Source organism: Pipra filicauda, unplaced genomic scaffold (genome assembly GCF_003945595.2).
Source record: "Pipra filicauda isolate LSUMZ 115617 unplaced genomic scaffold, ASM394559v2 scaffold235_size1210477_pilon, whole genome shotgun sequence".
Taxonomy (NCBI): domain Eukaryota; kingdom Metazoa; phylum Chordata; class Aves; order Passeriformes; family Pipridae; genus Pipra; species Pipra filicauda.
In genome coordinates this window covers 830,063-851,770 of record NW_024104349.1, presented here as the reverse complement: position 1 = coordinate 851,770, position 21,708 = coordinate 830,063, and the positions used below count along the sequence as shown (strand labels likewise).

The 21,708-nt window shown below is 47.6% G+C and overlaps 1 protein-coding gene across 1 annotated transcript; it reads left to right on the top strand.

The window, feature by feature from the left end:
- The first annotated feature begins 1,072 nt into the window (after positions 1 to 1,072).
- GCH1 (GTP cyclohydrolase 1) lies at positions 1,073 to 21,153 on the top strand. Its single transcript, XM_027724424.2, has 6 exons — positions 1,073 to 1,404; positions 11,913 to 12,022; positions 14,217 to 14,272; positions 17,295 to 17,326; positions 18,273 to 18,357; positions 19,017 to 21,153. Exons 1-6 carry the CDS (start codon positions 1,116 to 1,118, stop codon positions 19,141 to 19,143), a joined length of 699 nt encoding a protein of 232 aa, XP_027580225.1. The 5' UTR covers positions 1,073 to 1,115; the 3' UTR covers positions 19,144 to 21,153.
- The last annotated feature ends 555 nt before the right edge of the window (positions 21,154 to 21,708 follow it).

The window sequence follows — 21,708 nt, the reverse complement described above, 5'->3', positions numbered from 1 at the left end:
GTAGGAAAAGAGCCGGCTCTAGGAGGTTGAGGGGATGAGAAGACAGTGGAGAAGGATGCTGGGAGGTGCCATGCAGCTTGACCTGCATCCCAGCTGGACCCTCCCCATCCCTGCCCTTGCTTCTAACCCTGGGCTCCCCATGGACTTTGCCCACACTGGGTTGATTGGAGGGGGCACCCTACAGTGGTTTGGGGCCGGCCCCCCATGCCCTCACCACACACCTCAGCCCAGGGATCACCCCATGCCACCAGCCTGTGCCCCAACCCCCTTGTGCCCCCAGCCTGGAGGATTCCCCTGTATCCCCAGGCGGGGAATCCCTCTGGATCCTCCCTTACCCCTCATCCGCACCTCAACCCACGGGATGTCCCCACACCCCCATTCCGGGTGTCAGTCTGGAGGATCCCCATGGATGTCCAGTCCTTGCCTCAGCTCCAGGATTCCCCCAGCCCAGGGGATCCCTCCGGATCCCCCCATACCCCAAGCCCGGGTGTCAGCCCTGAGGATCCCCTCGGATCTCCCCCGAGGATCTCCGAGGATCTCTTGTCTCAGCCCCAGGATCCCCCCGTACCCCCATTACAGGGAATCCCCCCGAATCCCCCCTTACCACCAGCACAGGGGATCTCCTTGAATCCACCCTTACCCCCAGCCCAGGGGATCCCCTGGGATCCCTAGCCCGTGTCTCATCTCCGGGACCCCCATCCCAGGGGATCCCCCCGAATTCCCCCGTACCCCTATCCCGGAGGATTCCCCCGAATCCGCCCCGTACCCCCAGCCCAGGGGATCTCCCGGGATCTCTAGCCCGTATCTCATCCCCGGGGAACCCCATCCCAGGCCATCCCCTCAGATGCCCCCGTACCCCCACCGCGGGGGGACCTCTCTGTACTCCCCCCCCCACTCCCATCCCGGGGGATCCCCCCGTTACCCCCCGTACCCCTTTTCCACCCGGCTCCCGACCCTGCCGGTGACGCGGCTCCGGGGCCGCCAATGGCCGCGGCGCGGGCGCTATAAAAGCGGGCGGCGGCGCCGGGACCGCCCGCACCGGGGGCCGAGCCGGGGGCTGCGGGGTCGGCACAGCCCGCACAGCGCCCGTCGGTGCCGGTGCCGGTGCCCGGCCCATGGAGGGGGCGCGGGGCTGTAACGGGTACGCGCGGCAGGAGCGGCCGCCGCCCCCCGCCCCGGCCGAGAAGCCGCGGGTCCCCCCGGGCGGCGGCGATGGGTGGCGGGGGGAGCGGCCCCGCAGCGAGGAGGACAACGAGCTGAGCCTGCCCGGGCTGGCGGCCGCCTACACCTCCATCCTGCGGGCGCTGGGAGAGGACCCGCAGCGGCAGGGGCTGCTCAAGACGCCCTGGAGGGCGGCCACGGCCATGCAGTTCTTCACCAAGGGATACCAGGAGACCATCGCGGGTAGGGAGCGCTCCCGGGGCGGGATGGGGATGGAACTGCTTGCGTGATACCAGCCGAGGCGCTGCCTCTCCTGCTTTATTGCTTGAAACGGGCTCCATCGCTGCCCTGTCGCTGCACCGCCCGTCCGGTGCCCCTTGTCGCTAAGTCAGCAATGTGTGTTAGAAAGAGCCTGTGCCCTGCGGTCTCGCTGTTCCCTCCCTCCCCAAATTTCTCGTTACTGTGTTTTCTCTTTCCTATTAAACTATGTACTGGTAAAGTTCCCGTTCTGCCGTAAACTTCCATGCTTTTGTTTTGGGCGAGCAGTGCAAGTGCTTTTGCTTTTGCTTTCCCTCCTCTTCGGTGAACTTTTCGAGCTGTGCCATGGAAACTTGCGGATGGTGCTTTCCTCCGTCCCCGGCCGAGCGAGGCTGTGTTCAGGATAGGGTAGGAATATGTTTCCATTAGCAGACGTAAGTGGTGTGAATTGTCTCACAAAAGGTCCCGTTTTGCTGATGCTTTTAGTCAGGTGAGGTTTTTCGAAAGGGGCAGTGAAACTTAAGGAAGCGAGGTCGGGAGAAAGGAGGAGCTCAGGGAGATTCCTGACCCAGGGTCCCAGCAGCACACGCAGATGTGGAGAGGTACCCCAGGTTCACCCTCCTGCCCCAACTGAGTGTCTCTGCTTGCTGGCTGAGGGCATGAGGAGAGGAATTAGGTGGGAGGTGTTGTCCCCATCACCAAAAACTCCACAGTTGTCTCTTGGTTCCAAAGCAGGGTGAATACTGCTTGGAAATGTAGTTTTTACATCACTTTTCCTCTTCTCAGCCTCTTGGCTGTGGACTGTACCCAGTACAAACAATAAAAAGGGCTTGGGAAGCTTGGGAGTTCCCCCTTCCCCTTATTACAGTAAAAGGCAGGTTCCTGTCAGTAAGGGATGCAAACACTGTCAGCAGGGATCTGTGAGTGTGAAGGAGGAAGGAGCTGGTCATGTTCTGCTCTCAGAGCACAGCACTGGGGTGCTGAGCCTGCCCCAGAGCTGCATCAGGGTGTTGGGGCTGAATGCAAAGGCTGAGCTGTGCTGATGGATGGCATCAGGGAGCTTCTGCTGACGCCTGAGTCCTTTTCCAAGTGCACTGTGCTTCCAGTTGAAGGCTTTTGTGTTTGGTTTCTTTTTCACTTCTCTGCTGTTGGCTCTTGTGAAATCAGATTACATATAACTTCCAGCATTAACTTACTCATGGCCAGCTGGTACCCTCGTGCCAGTCTTGTGTCCTGGCTTCCCCCAGGAACAGCATTTCTGCCTTGGAAGCTGTTTTGCCTTTCAGATCAAACCAGGATTTTGGGGTCACATCTGGAAATAGGCTCTGGGCTGCAGTGGCCACCCTTGTTCCTCTCTTCCTTTAGTCCTGCTGCACAGTGTGTTTGAGATGAGGTTTCATCAGGGTTTCATGGAACGATCCTTTGTCTAGTGAGAGTAGCTTTCCTCATTTTACTGCTGCAAAACACAGGAGGTCTCTCAGCCATCCTGTCAGGCTCCAGCAGAAGGAATTTCCTAGTGATAGTTTAAGCAAGAATTTCTGTGCTGAACCTGGATGAGGTTGCTGCCCTTCTGAAGTCCTCTCTTATCTTGCTGCCAGTTCTGTGATCACACATTACCTTTAGTTATTTAAAAAACTTTTTTCTGCTCCAGTGTGGATTCTCTGGGATTTCAATGGTGTCTCCTAATCTCTCACATACACTTCATTAAGCAGAGTGGTTCTGGATACTCTCCTCCTCTGAATATCCATACCTAGTAGAGAGCTGTGTTATGTCCAAGAGTAGGAAAAAACATCACTGCTGGGTGCTCTACTCTTGGACTGCTTTTTTCTTTTCTTTTTAGGAAATAATGTGAAACTGTGATCTTAACATGCCTTCCTTTGTCAGGTGGGGAATCCTTTTACTTTCCAGATGCTCACCTATTCTTGCAGGATGCTCAGCTTCCAGTTGCCCCACTTTTCCTAGCTAAAAAGAAAGAAGAGCTGTAGATAAAGGACAAGACCAGAGCAGCTAACAAAGCAACTGGTGGATGAGGAGTTGGTTGGGAGAGTCAAAAGGGAAGTAAATAGTGCTTGGGAGAGTTTTAAATACCTCATGAAACTTAGAGCCAACAAGTACAAAGTATTTTGGGCACAAGACTAGGTGTGGGACTGCTGCTGTCTTTGCTGCAGCATCCTGGTGTGCTGTTCCCTTGGTTATGCTAATCCAGCTGTCTGCCTGGCCAGGCTGTAAACTGGACCAGGAACTGGATTGTAAAAGAAGAACCAACCTAAAATAACCCAAACCTCACCCCCCAAAAAACCAGAAAGCAGCCCTGACCTCTTGTTTTCTCAGGTTTATTTTGCAGCTTTTTCAGCTCCTCATGTCTGGATAGGCAGAGGTTAAAGCAGTGACTTGCAGGATGTGTGTTGAGCAGCGTTTCAAGTTTATCCCTGCAACAGGCAGAAGATAAGGGACAGTTACAACAGCTGCCAGTTCCATCTTTCCATGAAAGGTTTCTCAGGTAAAAGCTCCTGGTGGTGGCTGTACAAACACGTGGCCAGAGGCAAAGTGTGTTGCAACAGGCACCCAGCTCCCAAACCTTGCCAGGGTGTGGAGGTGCTGCCAGACTGTGCTGCCAGGAAAGAGTGACACAAATGAACAAGGGCAGTGAATGTTAGTACAGCTACAGGCTTTAAAATCAGCCTTCTGACCTCGTCTGCTTGAGTGTCTGCCTTAGGGAGGCAGGAGATGGTGTTTTCATTTCCCGTAAAGGAACACAAAGAAAGATGTAATAGGTACACATCCAGATTACAGAATCATTAAGGTAGGAAAAGACCTCTGAGTCCAAATGTTCTCCCAGCACTAACCATGTCCCCAAGTGCCACATCCACACAGCTTTTAAATCCCTCCAGGGATGATGACTCCACCATTGCCCTGGGCAGCCTGACCACCCTTTCCATGAAGAAATTTTTCCCAGTATCCAGTGTAAACCTCAGGTGGTGCGACCTGAGGCAGTTTCCTCGTGTCCTGTCCCTTGTGCCTGGGAACAGAGCCCGACCCCCACCCGGGTCCCCCCTCCTGTCAGGGAGTTGCAGAGCCAGAAGGTCCCCCCTGAGCCTCCTTTTCTCCAGGCTGAGCCCCCCCAGCTCCCTCAGCTGCTCCTCTTCAGAGCTGTGCTCCAGACCCTTCCCCAGCTCCACTGCCCTTCTGGGAAGTGCCAAGTTGCAAGTGAGGTCTTGCAGGGCTTGACTTAAGCCTCACTTGCTGTATTATTGTGGGGACTTGGACTAGATGGCCTTTAAGGGCCCCTTCCTGCCCCAAACATTTCGTGATCTCTTTTATTTACTGTGTGTCTGGGAACATAATACATTTGGGGCACGGTTAAACGTGCTGGTCATTTGATCTCCTTTCCTGGGTGTTGTCACTTTGCTCCCATGGCCCCCGATTGTATTTTTCTACTTGCCATAGCTTAACTTTGTAGTATTGCAGGGAAGACTACATCTAAATTCCGTCCCTTCTCTCCTTTCAGATTTATGTGAGCAGCAGAGAAGCTGATTCTGCTTTCCAGTTTCCACTGTGTGTGTGTTTTCTTGCTTGGTTTTGACAGCGCAGAGTAACAGTGTTCCTGCTTTATTCCTTATTCATCTTTGCTATCTGTGTTCTGCAGCTGCTCAGTATTGTATGTCGGAGCCACTAGTGGAGTTTACTTGTTAAATATCTAAATCTGGCTCTTTCTATTCATTCTAGATTGTCGCTTATTAATCCTGGCTTTACTAAAGGCCTCATCCTCTTTCTTTGACAGAACATATTCAAGAGTGTTGTTCTCACTTGTGTCGTCCTAGTCATCAGACTTTGACTGGAGTAGCAGGGATGCCTCTGGTGATTTCAAATAAAATCCATCTTGGGACCAGATTAAAAATACTGACAGTTCACTGCAGACACTCGGGCATCGATGCAGACTAACAGTGGTTGCAACAGAAACCTCTTAGTGTGTTGGTAAAGGTGGCAGAGCAGAAAAGTTACCCAAAAAACCTTTTCAATCTCATGCAATGCTCCTGCATCAGCACCCAGGAACGCGTTTTCTTTTCCAGAGTCAGATCTATCAGCTTCTTACTTCTGTGAGTAAGTGATATTTCAAAATAATAATTTCAAAACCCTGTCCTCTTGGTTAATGAAGGTTAAGAGCAGCACTGTGACAATCGGGTGCCTTTAGCTTTCTTACTGCTGGTTCGGGCCATTACCTGCCACACAAAGACTAAACCTTGAGAAATCTGTCCCTTCTTTTACTAAAGGCTTAATGTCATGCTCAGAGGGGCTGTTTGTGTATAAATACTACACAGCACAAATGTGTGCAAATGAGTGAATAAATGGGAATACAAGATTGCAGACAGCACTAGCTTGGAACTGAAGCTGAAGGCTTCAGAACCAGTCTTGCTAAGCAGAGCTAAATGGTAAATTACAGAAACTGTGTCTGTTACAGTGTCAACGATGCTCTGAAAGGTAAATCACAAAGGAGTTGGTTTGGATTGTGTAATCCTGTAGGAAACACAAGGCACAGGGTTGAACAAGCTGCCTGTGTCTGCAGGAGGAAGTTAACTTATTTTCATCCTCCATAAACACTCCAAGCAAAACAGCATGTTCACTAAACGGTGTATTGCTGGTGGCAGAGGGAGCTGATGTCAGAGAAGTCTCCCAGCCCTTACTCCTGTGAGCATGTCAGCTCTCAAGCACGTTGGCAGGTTCAGCTGCCCTTTCAGTGTGTTTAACAGGGAAATGAATATCAGAAATACTGGGAGGGGACAACTTTGCTTTCTGAACCTCTGTGGGCTTGAAAGGCTGCCCGTTATTTGCCTGGAAGCCAAGTGACTCTGCTGTGCAGCTTTTATTTTACAGCAAATAACAACTACTTAACTCGTTTCCTCATCAGTTTACGTGCTTTTCCTACGTCGAAATATTTCGGCCTTAATATTCCTTTCTCCATCTCGTCAGTGTGGATTTGGTGTTTTTTACAGACAGCAGCGGTGTGAGCTGATGAATTTTTCCAGGCCTGCTCATTTTGCCTCGGTGAGAGGTGCTAAGCATCGCTGTGTCAGAACACACAGGCAGTGCCTTAAGCAAACAAGGCTGTTTGATCAGCAGCGCTGCCCTTTGCCGAGGGCTGGTGAGGTGCATCCTTTCCTGGAATCGAGGTACTGCAGGTTCACAGAATCACAGACTATGCTGAGCTGGATGAATGCAACCTATTAGCAACCCATTAATAGCTGGAGCATCAGCATTATTGCGGTTGCAGCCCTGGCTTGATTCTTGTAAACCAGGGTGTGGGAGATAAAGGGTTGTTCAGAGTAAGGTTTTTAGGGGTTTCTTTCCTCCTCTGCCCCCACATAAGTGAAGCTGAAACACTGTAGTAAATGCAGCAAAACTTCTGCTGGGAACTGGGACTTTCCAGGATCATCTCTCCTGCCTGTTAATGCTAAAGTAACACTAAAGCTTGTTCGGGGTTTTGTTGGGAATTTATTGAATGTTGTAACCTCTTGGGTCTGAACTGTTACAGCCTTCGGAGATTTCATGTTGCTCTTCCAAAGTGTTGCTTCACCTTCTCAGATTTTTCCTTTCGGTTTCAGAAGGAAGTGTGGATGAGCCCCTTCTATGAGACATGGAAGTGGCTATTGGAATCCTGATACATTTTAATGAGCATCCCCAGAATGCTGCTTTCAAACCCCCTGTCAGAGGACAATTTCTGGAACCTAATCTTAGCTTCATCTGTCTGCAATGGCTGATGCCTTACGAATAGACTCGAGTCTCTTCCTGCCACGTGGAAAGTGTCTTACAGAAAATAAATAAATCTGCATAAGTCATGGCCAGAATTAGCTGAATATCAATAATGCTTTTCCTCTTGTCTTTGCTTCTATGAAATGTCCCTTAAATCACACACCTGCTTCACCTCCCTTCTGCTAACTGAGGGACTAAGCTTTGCTTCTGGAACAGATGTTCCTGTCTGGAGTTCAGTGTCTGTTTGTAGTCCCTTGGTGATGAAATCTGAAATAGTAGGCATAAACTTGTAAATTCTTTTGTCTCTGAGGTTTCTGTTGGTTCCTGTTAGGCAGGTGTGTCATGGCAAGGAAGCCACACACCGCTCATTTAATTTTCTCTGCAGATTTTGAACTCTATTGCCTATTTGCATAGTCATGTGGCATTTTAAGCTGTGCCTCTTTCTAGAGCTCTTCAAGACTTCTTGAAGCAAATGACATACCCAGATCACTCCTTTTCTCAGCAACCTGAAATCATTAACTTTCTGCAGCAGTACAAACTCTTTATATTAATGTTTTTGTAGCCTGATCCTTTTCTCTCTATGCATAATAAATTCCTGGTACCCTTTTTATATTCACAGGCTGCAATAATTTTCTGGTTTCTTCTCTGGAATATTTTCCCTAACTGCAGTTACCTGTAGTGTCATCACATGAATAAATAACAGATAATTAGTTTTGACTCTACATCTTACTGCTTACCCAGCAGCAGCTGAAAGGTTTTTACGGTAATTTCCTTCCAGATTTAATCCTGACCCTGTAGCCTGTTGGCTTCCCTGCCACACATTCAGCTGTTATCCCGAGTCTCCTGCTGATGATTACGTCTGTTTTCAGAGGAACTCCTTGAGGGTGACCATGGAGAGCAGAGGGCAGTGAAGACAGCCTGGACCTGGGCATTGGGTGTCAGGAGAACCTTGTGCCTTATTTCTCAGCCAGGATGGATGAGCTCAAAGAACAATGTCAGGGAATTTCTGAGCCTGCCTTCATCCTGTTGGCACTGAACTATCCACAGTTTGACTCCTCTCTAAAGTGGAGCAGTGAGGCAACTTAGCACCACGGGGAAGTACTTTAACTCCTAGTGAGAGCAGCCTACAGCACTTCACTCTTCTGACTCCCAGGCATAGTAACAAGGGTAGATCTGAAGTGCTGTGAAGCTGCTGCAATGCTACCATCCTTCATGCCCTTCACCTCCTGAGCTGTATTCTGGGTGGGCTCTGGCTTCTTTGGTTGCCAGAGGTGCTTTTGCTTTCCTGTGTCACATTAAAGCCATGCAAATAGTTTCTATAGCAACAGGTATCTTTGCTCAGCTCTGACGCAAAATCCTGAAAGGTCTTTCTCATTCTGCCTTCATCCAATTCTGATTTTTCCTTTTATCAACTCTTTCTGTGAAGATAAAGGGCAAAAAGTTAATTCTGCTCTGTTTCAGGAGTTAACTTGCAGCACAAGGTGATTGTTCAGTGTTAAGAGCCCACTGAAGTTTCTATACCAGGAAATGAACTTTGAGGTGAAGGAAAAATCAGCTGGAATAATCTAGGGAGCATCCTGGCTGTGCAAAACTTGAAATCAAGCTGGTGAAGCAGGGTGGAATGAAAGAACGGGAAAAGGGGCATGAATTTGTCACCAGCTTTGCTTCTGGCTTGGTTAATCTGAGGCTGTTTCCCCTTCTGCCCTTTCAGCTGCAGCATAAAGGCTGAGCTTGTCGGGGGCCTGTTTGATGCTGTTGCAAAAAGAATGACTTAAAAAAGAATAATAAAAGTCAGGAAAAGTTACCTGAAGTGGTATTGTCTCCCTGCACAAGGTGTTTGAGTCTCTGCCAAAGAAGTCTCTCCTGTGTAATGACTGCAAACAACTGCTGCAGTGGGACACAGGTAGAAACAACTGTGACAAGATGCTGTGTTAACTCTTCTTTTGTCAACACAGGGCTTGGATTCCAAAGGGAGAGGGGTAGGGATAGGCAGGCTTCAAGCTGTGCTTATTTTCAGAAGGGACCTGTGAAGTTTGAGCAGGAGGGACTGGAGCAGGATGGGGTGACTGGGGCTCTCTTGGCACCGTGGCCCTTTACTCAGGTGGTGGCCTTCAGTCTCACATTCTATTTTACCTTTGTCTCCTTGATCACCTGGCAGCTGTGGAGGGGTTATTGGAGTGGCTAACACTGAGCTGTGTTCTTCCTTCTTGGGCCCTGGTGTAACCAGGAGTAACTGGTGCTGACAAAATCAGCACACCTTGCTACAGGTTGTGCAGCTGAGCAGGGACCATCTGTGACCTGGCTGCAACTCGCTGCTAGTATTAAATAAATCTGAGGTGCAAAAATGGTAAGAGCACTATAAACAAGGAGCATGAAACATCTCACAACTCCATGGTTACGTTCTTGATGTTTTCTTAGACACCTCTGAAACTCCCTTGGCTGTGAGGGGGCACTGCCCTCACTGCTCTGACTCTGGGCTATGGTTTAAGAGGGGATGTGCAAGAAGGGTGGGTGGCCTTTGTGTTCCTGCTTGATTGTTTTAGCTGTTAGAAGGATGCATTTTTTTCCCCAAGTTGCCTGCGTGGTACTTCTCAGGTCACTTAAACTTCCCTTTGGCTGAGCTGTAAAGCAGGGCTAAGAGCTGTCTCCATGATTCCACACAACTCTGCAGCATTCCAGGAGTAGAGTTGAGCTCTTGAGGGAAAGTTTGTAAGGATCTGTTAATACATATTTTATACATTGATAAACGTGTATATGCATATACATGAGACTTCACGGCTGAAGTACCTTCTGTTGCAGCTTGGGCCTTGTGCTGTGTCACACGACTCTTAATGAGAATTTGGCCATTTCTGGCTGTTCTGAACAATCTGCTTTGCGAGCGCGCTGACGTAAATCCATATCTGACATCAGGCTCTGATATGCTCCTGGCCAGGCTGCTGTGAGCCGAGCTGGTGGTCTAATAACAGCAGCACTCACTCTGGAGATGCTTCATGGATCTGTTTGCATTTTATTTTAATAACGCTGGGCGTAGTAGCAGGTTTTGTGAAACCACTGTTTGCCTTTCTGCTGTAGAAATGGCACATCTGCAGAGTGCTGCAGGAGGGAGCTAAGAACCCAGATGCTGCTCTGTCTCCCCTCTCCTCTGAGCCTGCTCTGTTTTGTATTCTCACTACTCCTGTCTGAATTCATACACAACTGCTCCCCATGTAACCAAAATCCTCTCCGGTGGTGTTTGCTGTAAACTAGACCCTGAAATTTGAAGACCAAAACCATGTACCTTTACAGAGTTGCTCCTTGACCTCTTTCATGCCCCCTACCCCTGCTCCCTGACCGGATCCAAAGCCTTCTGGGGTTCAGCCTCGCCGCCTTGCAGGTTGCCAGCCCTTCCCAGGAAAGAACGCGCGTCGCAGGCGGCGCGTCCTGCGCGCAGTTTCCAGGGTTACCTGTGTGGTGCCGATAGCGAGGCAGGAAATTAAAATGCTCCGTGATGGTGATGCCTTATCGACAGCAGATGGTGGCCATGAGGTGTACGTGCGTGTCAGGGGGAGGCATCAAGGCAAGTAGAGCAGACACAACTATTAGATTTGTGTAATCGCCGCTGCAGGTGTTAAGCTCCACTGCACACGATGTAGGGCAGTCCCTGAGTGCCCTGGTTCCCCTTCTGGCCATGGCTTCCTGGAAGTAACTCCAAGGAGTCAGTGTGACTTCAAGCTGACTGGTTTGCAGAGTCCTTTGACCTTATCAACCCATCTGTACAGCTAATTTTCTTCTTGCAATTTTCTCCCTCCACTCTCTCTCATATACAGCTTTTCTCTCTTGTGCTTCAAGAGATTTGGTCTCTTAACTTGAGACCATTCTGCTTTTAACCTCTCTGAGCACGATCCAGGTACCTGCAGTCTTTGTGGAGACTATGGTGATGTGCTGTAACCTGTGTCAGGGTTGGTTGGGGACTTGTCAGGGGACTGCTAAACATAGAAAATCAACTGACGATCTGTTCCGCTGAGACTAGCAAATTGTTCCGAGACTAGCAAATTGTCACACTGCATGTTTCCTTTTCTTGCTGAGCTGTCCCTTCTTCCTCCTATCCTTTTGGGTTTCTCCACCTCAGTCTTCTGTTAACTCTGAGGTGCAGAATTAGGCTGGACTGTGCATATGCCTGCCTGTTCCTGCTCAGGACAGCACATGTCTCCCCAGATCTGTGTCTGACCTGTGTGTGCCTAAACAGCTGCTGCCTGGTGTGCTTCAGGATGAAATAAGAATATTTTATTTGCATGCAAAGCCTCCTTGAAAACAGTGGTGCTGGTGTTGAAGTGTTTGAAGAAACCACTGTGGTGGCTTAGCTTTTCTCCCACCTCAAGCTCAGCTTTGCTGGCGGGCGCACAACTGCAACCCCACTGAGGTGTGCTCTCATCCTCAGCACTTCTCATCCTCAGCACTGGCTTCATCAGCTCTAGTCTTAGTTGTTCCTAAGTTGTCAGTAATTCTGCAAAGACTAGACTTGTTTTAACCTGAGCTCAAGCTATTATTTAAATAAAACACTGCAGGCTGACTTCTGGTGCAGCGTGCAGGGAGTCTGATGTGTGTGATCCCGTGCAAACCAAAGCATACTTGTGACCTTACTCCTTATTTGCCTCCCATATCTGAACCTTAAAATCTGTAGCCCTGAGAGAGCTCCCCCTTGCTACAAGCTTTCTCAGGAGACTACTGTGCTTGTACACTTATTTTTTTTTTTTTAATGGTTTCAGATGTTCTGAATGACGCCATCTTTGACGAAGACCACGATGAGATGGTCATTGTGAAGGACATAGACATGTTCTCATTGTGTGAGCATCACCTCGTTCCATTTGTTGGAAAGGTAACTCCTCCTCACCAAACAGATGTGGGAATGCACAACAAAAGACTTAAAGTACATGTGAAAGACTTGGTAGCTGTAACTACAGAGCTTTTAAGGCCGTAAATCTTTACTGCTTAAGGCTATGGTTCTAGAAGTTAATCTTCAGAATACAAATAAGGAAGGCCTCCTTAATGTGAGTTTTATTTGAATTTAAGCTCCTGAAATGGAACTCTCAACCTTTCCTACTGTAAGTAATCTAATGGTTTCTGACATTTCATATCAAAGCTCTTCTCCATGAAGCAGCAGCAAGCCTTGAGGGCAGACATCTTGATATTAAACCAGCTCACCCTGCACACTGGCTCTGTCACGGATTTAGCTCCTGGCTCAGAGCTATCCAGTGCACATTCATCTCTGAAACCCTCTGTGAGTGGAACAAACTCATTAGCAGCCCTGTCTTAATTACATGAGCCGAGGCGGGCAGAGGGTGGCCAAAAGTGACTGGCAGGGGGCTGCTTAATTTGGGACTCCCGTGAAAGGGGCTGGAGTTCCAGAGGGTGTTGGAACTGTGGTACTGGCAACTGGAAAAAGAAAATAAAGGGTCTCCAGTTAACCTCTGTAAATGTGATGAAGAGTTCTGGGAGGGTAGTCCCTGCTGCACATCTGAGCCTCTCACTCCCTTACCAGCATGGAAGGATGGAGCTCAGTCTGATCCATCTGTTGCCATAGAGTACTCACAGGCCCAAGAGCAGCAAGTGCTTGTGCTGTCTGTAAAATTCATAAGTTCCAAGCAAACTGTCTCCCAAAAATAGAACACCTGAACAGAAACCAGCCATTTTAGTTGAGTCAACTCAGTTTAATCTGCTTTCTTTTGCCACTGTTAGTATTTTATACTGGAAAACAGGGTAACTTCTTTTTCTGTGCAAGCCTTCTATTGTGCCTGTTATTCTTGGTTACACCTACTGTGTATATTCTCTGTTACTCCCGTGGCAATGTGTGCATTGTTTTTACAACCAGCTGTTTAGCCTGTGTGGTTTGGAGAAATCTCTTTACAAACACCGAATGGGTCCTGCTAAATGACTTGGCAATGCCTCTAAATATTCTCTGACCAACCATTCCCCTGTTGGGTACATCAAAGAGGCTGCAAACGCTGACCAGCAGTCTTGTGTTTGCAGTTCTGTCTTAAAGGAAATTAAGAAATTTGCAAAAAAAAGAAAAAGAAAAAGGGGAACAGGATTCAGCGCTTATTTCTAAGTCATGTCTCTGGCTTTGTCTGAAATGTTTCATGTCTTTTCAGGTGTCAGTGGGTTGATTTACCCAACAGAAGTGATAGGAATGAGCAAGTTAGCCAGGTAATAAGGTGCACTGTGGTACAGGTACAGGGTTCTGAGGTGGGGCCTCCAGGCACAGTGCTAAGACAGAATCCCTCACTGACACTCCCCTGCTGTATCTTGGCTGATTTTTCAAGTCTCTGGTACAGTGGCACAAATGCTGGTTTATAATCCAACTGTACACCCACTGGAGTGCTGTAACCTGTGTGCCTCTCTTAAAACAAGGAGCTTAATGTTTTCCCCCCCTGCCTCATATCTGAGCACTTTTCTACTAAACTTATTCCAATTTAGTGCAACTACGTGTTGCAGTAGGAATGTCCAACCAATCCATATCTGAGCAGGATGGAAGTTGAGTTAATCATCAGTGATCTATGGTATTGCTAAAACAGGGAAAAATCGAATCAATAAGTGCAGCCTGATTTTGGTGGCAAAATACATCTTGCCATCAGAACTCTCACTGGAAGTAAAGCACAGTCCCTCTTCCTTCCTCTCCCAAAATCCATTTTAGGTCTTGAAAGAACAGCATGTTTGCTTTGGATGGATAGTGCTGTGCTGAGTAACAGACTGCCTTTTGCACCCACATGTAGCAGTACTCCCCGGCATTCCTGAGACTTGGAACATAAGCCTTGACTCTTGAAGAACTGTGATTTTTCTCCCCCTCGGAAAACTCACCTGTTCTTCACCAGGACCTCACCAGGCATTTAGTCTCTGTTAACTCCACAGTTTTCCAGGCTTGCTTGGTGGCACGTGCCTCCCACATGCCAAGACTTCTGGACTGTTCCAGGGGTAGTTCTGGGGCAGATGCACATCTCATTGTCTGTGCACGAGTTTCATACTCATTTGGAGTTTGGTTTTGCTGCTGTTAATGGTTGTTCTCCTCTGTCTAGGTACACATCGGGTATCTCCCTAACAAACAAGTGCTTGGCCTCAGCAAACTTGCCAGGTAAGTGTTCCTGTAATGAAAGTGATGCTAATTTGTAAAAAGGATTCCAGGCTGTGCTAACTGTGCTAATCTTCCTAATCTGGTCTCCCTGTAAAGCTCAGCCCACTCTGTGTCCTGGATTTGGATTTAGACCAATCCTCAGCATTGTTTTTCATGGAGAGGACAGATAAGTCCTGGAGCTGTGTGTTAATTCACACCAGTGACTGTGCCAGCACAAAGCATTGGTGTCTGCAGGGAGCACTGAGGCAAAGGACAAGAGAATTTGGCCATGTTCTGAGGCAGGCCACAAAAACCAGTGGGCACCTCCAGCTATTTACTACTTGTGTGAATACTGACTGATAAGAACAAAAATCCAGAAGTTCCAAACTGTAGATGAACACACTTTATGGATATAAAGCAAATCTAAAGCTTTCATCTCTTAGCTGACTCTTGAGATAAATTTTGCATTTCTTTCTTTCACTTGAGACCTGCTGAGCTCAGTGGGGTATATTTTATAGATAAGGCTCAACCTGAGAAACAAAACAACTGTGATACACTTGAGAAATCCATTTGTTATGTAAAATAGCTTTTTTTTCCCCTCAGCAAGTGCCCTTGGATTAGTTGTTGCACTGAATCTTGTTATAAAGTGACACTTTTTCTAGTTCTGATGAGAAGAGGATGGTGGATCCCTCCAGTAAGCAGATTATTGAGAACCAGAGTGGAAGAGTCTCCAGAGAAACAAGTCTGAAAATTTGGCTGTGGTTCAGAAAGGCCACATAGGTTTTTGCTTATGCTTTCCCTGATCGGTCTGTTAATCCTGCTGTAGTTCCAGTAACACTAATGAGAATTAGCCCTGTAAATCTGCATGCCTGCTGGGTTTCCTTAGCGGGTAAGAAATGTGTAGGATATGACAGTAACATGCTCTGAAGTGAGCCAGCTCTGCTCTGTGCTCTGCTTGCACAGCAGTGAGTTGGGTTTGGGAGTGGAAGGGCCCTTGGAGGTCACAGCTTTGCTCACAGAACCTCACATTACAGGGAGGCATCTTCATGTCTTCAGCAGTGCTTACAGGACTGGGCTTTGATTAAAAGGCTGAAATAGGCTGTTCAACACATAATTTTTTTTTTTTGTTCCGTGGCTGTACAGAGCTTCTGGGATTGTGGGCTGAGGCTCTGAGCTGTCAGCACTGCAGCTGGTGGGCAAAAAACTTTGCCTTCTGTAGCCCCTCAGCCTTGGGGATGAGTCTGTGTGGCAGTTCATGGCTGGTGTTGTGTGTTGGCTGGATCTTCAGGTGGTGCAGGGTGTTTTTGGTTTTTTTTTTGAGCTGGATTTCTGAAGGAATCACCCTTCCTTGAACAGACTGTCTTTAGCACGTGGTTTCATTTCTGCAGGGCTCCAAAGCAGGATACAGGATCCCATTTGAGATGTGCATCTGTTGATTTGTGCTTGCTCTGGTCTCTAGTTACCTCTCAACTGCAGATGTAAAAAAAAAGGAGCTCAAAACAGCTTTCAATGATTATTTTCTTTTGTAATTCAAGTGGCTGGAAGTGTGCTGCTGGAAGTGTGCAATTTTGCTACTATTTATTCTCAGTGTAGAAACCTGCATTGATACGTGCAAACCTGCATTTCTGCTTGAAAGGTTAAATCCAGCCTCTTTTTCAAGGCAGGGCAAAACTCTCAAACGCTGCAATAATGAAAAGATTAGTTTCTTGTGTAACAAAACTGTTCTCAGTCCTCACTTTCTAGAGCTTACCATGAAGAGGTTGGTGGGCCAAATCATGCCTCCCTTTTGTGCCCTATATAATGCAACCAGTGTTCAAGCAAAGATTTGTGAGGCTGCTGGTACTCTAGGCCTAATCTTTCCTAATAGGATTAGCCTAATGTGGTGAGTTTCTGTAGTTGTGGATGACCTGCATTCAGTCAACAAACATCTTTCTCTGGATTTTAGGCTCAGGCTTGAAAAATGCTCTTGCAAATGCCTGTTTTTATGAAAACATGCTGTTAGGACTTCTTATGTGCAACACCAGTGTAAGAATATCTGACCATCAGCATGCTCCCTATCCATATATTTAATCTAAATATTGCTTGCTTTGTTTAGAATTGCTACAACACAACCACTTCATTGCTGGAGGGGAGTTTCTGCGTTTAATTCTCTCTCCAAAACAGCAGGAGAGTCTCATTGTCAGAGATTTTTCTTGTAAGTGGTGCCTCGGGCTGGCAGCCAGTGTCTGGTTTGTGTCTGCTCTGACCAGACAGGGTATCAAAGCTTGCTATAGCAACTCCTTTGCGTGGCCACTCCACGTGTAATCAAGAATTTGAGGTTGGCATGAACAACCCCTGGAGTTACAGAGCAGTTATGGGAATTCTAGTGGATTCTAGTGGAGCATCAGGAAGTGGTGGTGGTGTCCCTTGCATTGCCCACCAATGGCTCAAACCTGAAGTCGTGTTGGAGGGGAGCATTGAGGTGATCCCAGCACTGAAATGCGAAGGATGGGGTGAAATGTGGGTGGAGAGTCTCTGTTTCAAATAAAACCAATTCTGTCTCATTGTTCTTAGTTATATTTGTGGTCGAGTGCAAGAATCCAAACCATTTCTTGCCTAATTTCAGCAGCCTCCTGGGAATCCCAATATCTGAATTGTCCTTCAAGCAGCATTTGGTTTAGATTGAAGCACAAGGAGGTGTTCTGACCTCAGTTTGAGAAGGGAATCTTTGGGCATGGATTTCCTTGCAACTGTGTGATGCAGGGGGATGGTGGTACAAGGAATTCCAAAGTATCAGCCAACACATGGAGCTCAAAGGAGAAGCGACAGGTTTGCCCCTAAAATAGACCCTGGGGCTGCAGGTGGAGGGGAACCTGTCACGAAACACAGGGATGTGCCAAGGGAAGTCCTTGAGGAATGCCAGCCTGGGGCTGGGCAGCAGCATGGCACTGCATGGATTTCCAGGAAGGACATGGAGCAGCACAGTGACGGTGTCAAGTTAATTGTGAAGATCAGTGGTCAGGTGGGAATAACTATAACATTGTGTTTTTCCTCTCTCCTGTAGGATTGTGGAAATATACAGCAGAAGATTACAAGGTAAACATGAAATTTTGGGTTTGTTGTGGGCACTCCTCCCCCAGCCAGTGCAGGGGACTGGGAATTGTAGGTGGACTGTAGCTGTGCAAGTTTGTGTGGAGAACAATACATATGTTTCTCACCTGTCGTCATGCTTAGCCCCTGCATCTCCAGGCAAGGGTAACTTCTGTGGAAGAGGATGGAGGCAGTAACTGACTCCAAGGATAAGTGTGCTACGAGGTAGAGCTGCCAGGAATAACTAAACTACTTGGATGCTGCTGGGGGTGAATTCTCCTATTGAGATTTGGAGAGATTCCTTCGAGAATTCTTGTCTAAGGCAAGGAAGGAAGAGCTTCCATGTTCCTGCTTGCTGCCCCAAGGAAGGGGAGGAAGCTGCAGGGTCTGAAGCCTTGGGTTGGGCTCAGCCTGCTCCCATTGTCCTGAGGTTAAATTTGGCCTGTTCTTGGCTAAAGAAGACTTAGTGACCATCAGACTGGTGAATAGAGGGTGCTAGAGCTGCAGGAAATAAAGTTTTGCAGGACAAAAGACTCTTAACTTGCTCATTTTTATCTTCATTTCCTTTCCTTAAAGAGACAAATTGTGTGTGTGGAATAAATCATGCAGCAGTGAAGCTGGGAACAAACAGGGGAGAAAAACTGAAAGAAAACAGAGAGGCAAGAAAATCTAAGTGCATAATAGGAAGTGGAAGGGCTGTTATGACAAGTCGTGGTTATGCAATTCCTGCAAAGGTGGAAAGCAAATAAACAAGCAAATAAAAGATCTGTTTCAGGATGCAAAACATAAACAGGATGGGCAGGGCTTGGAGCAGCCTGGTCTGGTGGGAGGTGTCCCTGCCCATGGTGTGGGGGTTGGAACGAGACGGACTTTGAGGTCCCTTCCAACCCAAATTATTCTGGGATTTTACGATTCTGAGCTCCCTGTTGTTTTGGTTTTTTTCTTTTTCCAGTCCAGGAACGCCTTACCAAGCAAATTGCAATCGCCATCACAGAGGCCTTACAGCCCGCGGGGGTCGGGGTGGTCGTGGAAGCCACGTAAGTGACTCCCAGCTGCTCCGTGGTTGTGTATGGACTGTGTGTGATCCCAGCTGTGTGGGATCCCAGCTGTGTGTGATCCCAGCTGTGTGGGATTCCAGTCATGTGTGATCCCAGCTGTGTGTGATCCCCCCTGTGAGCTGCTGAGCTGGTGCCTGTTGCCCCTTTGGCCGCGGTATCCCTGTGCCGCGCTTGGTCGTGGGACAGGGAGCATAATTATTAATAATAATAATAAAGAATAATAATCCTGGCCCATTCAGCAAAGTGCCCTGGTGTGTGGGAGCCATTTAAAGTGGGATGTGGCAGCTGGCAGTGTGGAGCTGTCCACTGGCACCGGGTCTGTGCTCTACCTCAGTGCACCTTCTACGTCCTCAAGCAGAGCAGAGTTTGGGACTAGCAGCAGGCATGTCCCTGTGATCAGAATGTACCTTGGGAAGGTGGGATTTTCCTAGGATCAGAGGAGAGAAGGCAGTGCTCAGAGGCTGGGAATGGCTCTTTTCCATAGCTCAGGTACTACAGACAGATGTCCATTCTGGATATGGGGGTTTTGTTACCTCCCCAGGACTGACTGTGACCGTGTAAGAAACATCTCTCTCCATGGGATCCCTCCTTTCCTATGAGCATTCCTGACGTATTGACTCCCCTCTCATCTCTCCTAGGCATATGTGTATGGTAATGCGTGGGGTACAGAAAATGAACAGTAAAACAGTAACCAGCACAATGTTGGGGGTATTCCGGGAAGATCCAAAGACCCGTGAAGAATTCTTGACACTCATCAGGAGCTGAAACTGTGTTACTCTCTGAATGCACTCTGGATTGTTCTGTCCCGTGTCACTGTCTGTTCTTGTTCCTACACCCAACTTCTTAAACTAAATCGTTGTGAATTGTTGTCATAGTCTTTGTGCAGTGAAAGACTCCTGGTGGCAAATGGAGAAGGTAGTGATGAAGGGTACTCCTCCTGGATTTCCAGAGATGTCACAGAGTTGCAAGCGACAAAAAGGGGTTTGGAAATGTATTTCCATCCATAATGCAGAATATCCCACTGTCAGGAGAGAAGTGGGGCTTGGTGGTGAAATGGATATTTATGAAGTAGTTGTGTTTATTGGAATAAATGTGGAGCAGCACAGGAAACAACTGAAAGGCTGTGGATCCTTGTAGGATCAGGATTGTCCTGAATTATCTCTATGTTTTATTGCAAGCCCTGCAGTGGCTGTTTCAGTACCTGGGTATGTTTGTTATACCTCTGAGATGTTACCTCTGATGTGTTTTATATTCCTGATAGTATTAACCTTCCTTTTTTGTGTATTTTTTTTTGTTGTTTGAGAAATGTAAACCCCATTTTTTCTGTCCTCTTAACATGCAGGGAATTAACTTCTGAATTATTTGGGGCACAGTCTTATCTCAGTACAAAGGGGTTCATGCACCTTTTCCTCTGTGCCTCAGAATGTCTGACCACTTGAACTCTCAGCTTCCTACTGTTTGTAAGGAAACTTCAACAGAGGGGAGGAAAAAAATTCCCTGCAGAGTCTCTGCAAAGTGCTAAGGTATCCAAAGAGGTTTTTAATGATATTTGTATCTTGAGCTTTCCTTCTTGGATTTCCATTGGGTTAGACTGAGAAGCTAAAACTTAGTCTGATAATCTGAATGGGAAGATTTCGAGCATTCCAAGATTTACCTCTCATAAATGTGGGACCAAAGGTGAGCACAAAATCCTGAACACAGCACACGGTACCTCCCCTGTCCGCTGCCAGGTCGGGTCATTCCAGGGCAGAGGAACCTGAAATGACAACTCATTTCGTAAGAGCAGCTGAGAAAAGCATTCCCAGGGCCATCAGAACGAATTGAACCTCATTTTCTCTGCGGATGGGGCAACCTCTGTGTGGGGTACAAAAAGTTTTCAGAGTCAGCTGGACCCGGCTGAACTTCTAACTTTGTTACCGCTTTAATGGGCAATGTTTTGTAACTCTTAATTGGGAGCAGATGAGGAGCGAATGAAAACCACCCTTCTCACCCCAAGCACGGGAGGCAAAGCTTGCAAAACAAATGCCAGCTGGGGTGTTGGATGCCCACAGGTTCCCACAGCTCTGCTTGGCTGAGTGTTGATCCAACATGTCCTGTACACAAACCTAAAAGGCGGTTCCCGGTCTGGAAAACTCCGTCTTACCGACATTCCCCTCTCTTGCTCCCACCCCATGCTGGAAACAAAATGAAAATCGTGTCTGGTCAGTTGGGCCTAAAGAACTTTTTCAAGAAGAACAAGCTCATGTGTTTAATTTACAGTAATTTTACCTTGGTGACCTTCACTGGTCGCGTGAAGGAAAATCTTTTGTGTGGTTGGAAAAATCTTTTGTAACATCCTCTGTCCTGGATTCTGTAGGATTAGGTGCTGTAACAGTGTTTTGTCTGCTAGTATAAACAAGCTCTGCTGCACATTGGTAGAACACACCCACTCTGTGGCATTTGTTTTCCTGAAATTGCCACTTTTCAGTTCATTATTGTTTCAAATATCCAGCTGAAAAGCCTTAAATCCTTCTTGCCTGAGGTTCAGAGTAAAACTCTCTTTTTAGCTCAACTGGAAGGAGACTTTGAGGACCAAAGGGGCACACACTAGTACATTTGTTCCTCTTTCCCTGCTTTAGTTTGGAAATTAAGTCTCTGTGAAACACTCTTGTCCCTGAGGTACCAAAAAAGTTGTGTTTTAACCACTTATCTCTATTCAGGATAAAGTTCATGTTGCACCACTGCTGTTTTCTTATTTCCACGTGACCTGTAGTCCTTAAAACATACCTCTCTCTACTCGTGGCCTTGGATTTTGTTCACATTTTTGCTGTTGAAAGACTCGGTGCATTTTTTGGAAGGTGAGCGCTGTTCAAATACAGGAGCTTTAACCACCCCCAGTGTGTAAATATGTATAGGACACACAGAGCACTTGTACTGCACACAAGTCCATTGTCTCTGAACCATTAAAGCACAGCGTTATCCACTGGAGTGGGAGCATCCTTGGGGACTTGGAGGTGAGGGCATCATGCAAGGAAGTGGCATGAGCTCCATCTCCTCAGGTGGAGATTGTTTCTCCAGGTTTTTTGGGATGGGTGGTTTGTTATACTCAGAGGGGGCGTCAAAAAAACTACAGAATTTGTTGTCACCTTCTTACTGTTCCTTGGAGCCACAGGAATCAACCACAAATACACTGGGATGGGGAAGGTGGGTGGCAGTGTTGTTTTGAGCTCCTCTCAAGCATTTCTTGAGCCATCCTGGATGCCTCATCACACTGCACTGAGGAAACACCTGGCTCCTGGCCACATGTTCAAATTACCTGAACAAAGAAATCCTCTCAGCAGGTGTGACAAG

Excerpts from the sequence above, each read along its gene's own strand:
- GCH1 (XM_027724424.2), top strand. The coding sequence starts at position 1,116 with ATGGAGGGGGCGCGGGGCTGTAACGGGTACGCGCGGCAGGAGCGGCCG. Across the intron at positions 12,023-14,216 it reads TCGTTCCATTTGTTGGAAAG|GTACACATCGGGTATCTCCC; the intron begins GTAACTCCTCCT and ends TCCTCTGTCTAG. Across the intron at positions 18,358-19,016 it reads GGGGTGGTCGTGGAAGCCAC|GCATATGTGTATGGTAATGC; the intron begins GTAAGTGACTCC and ends CATCTCTCCTAG.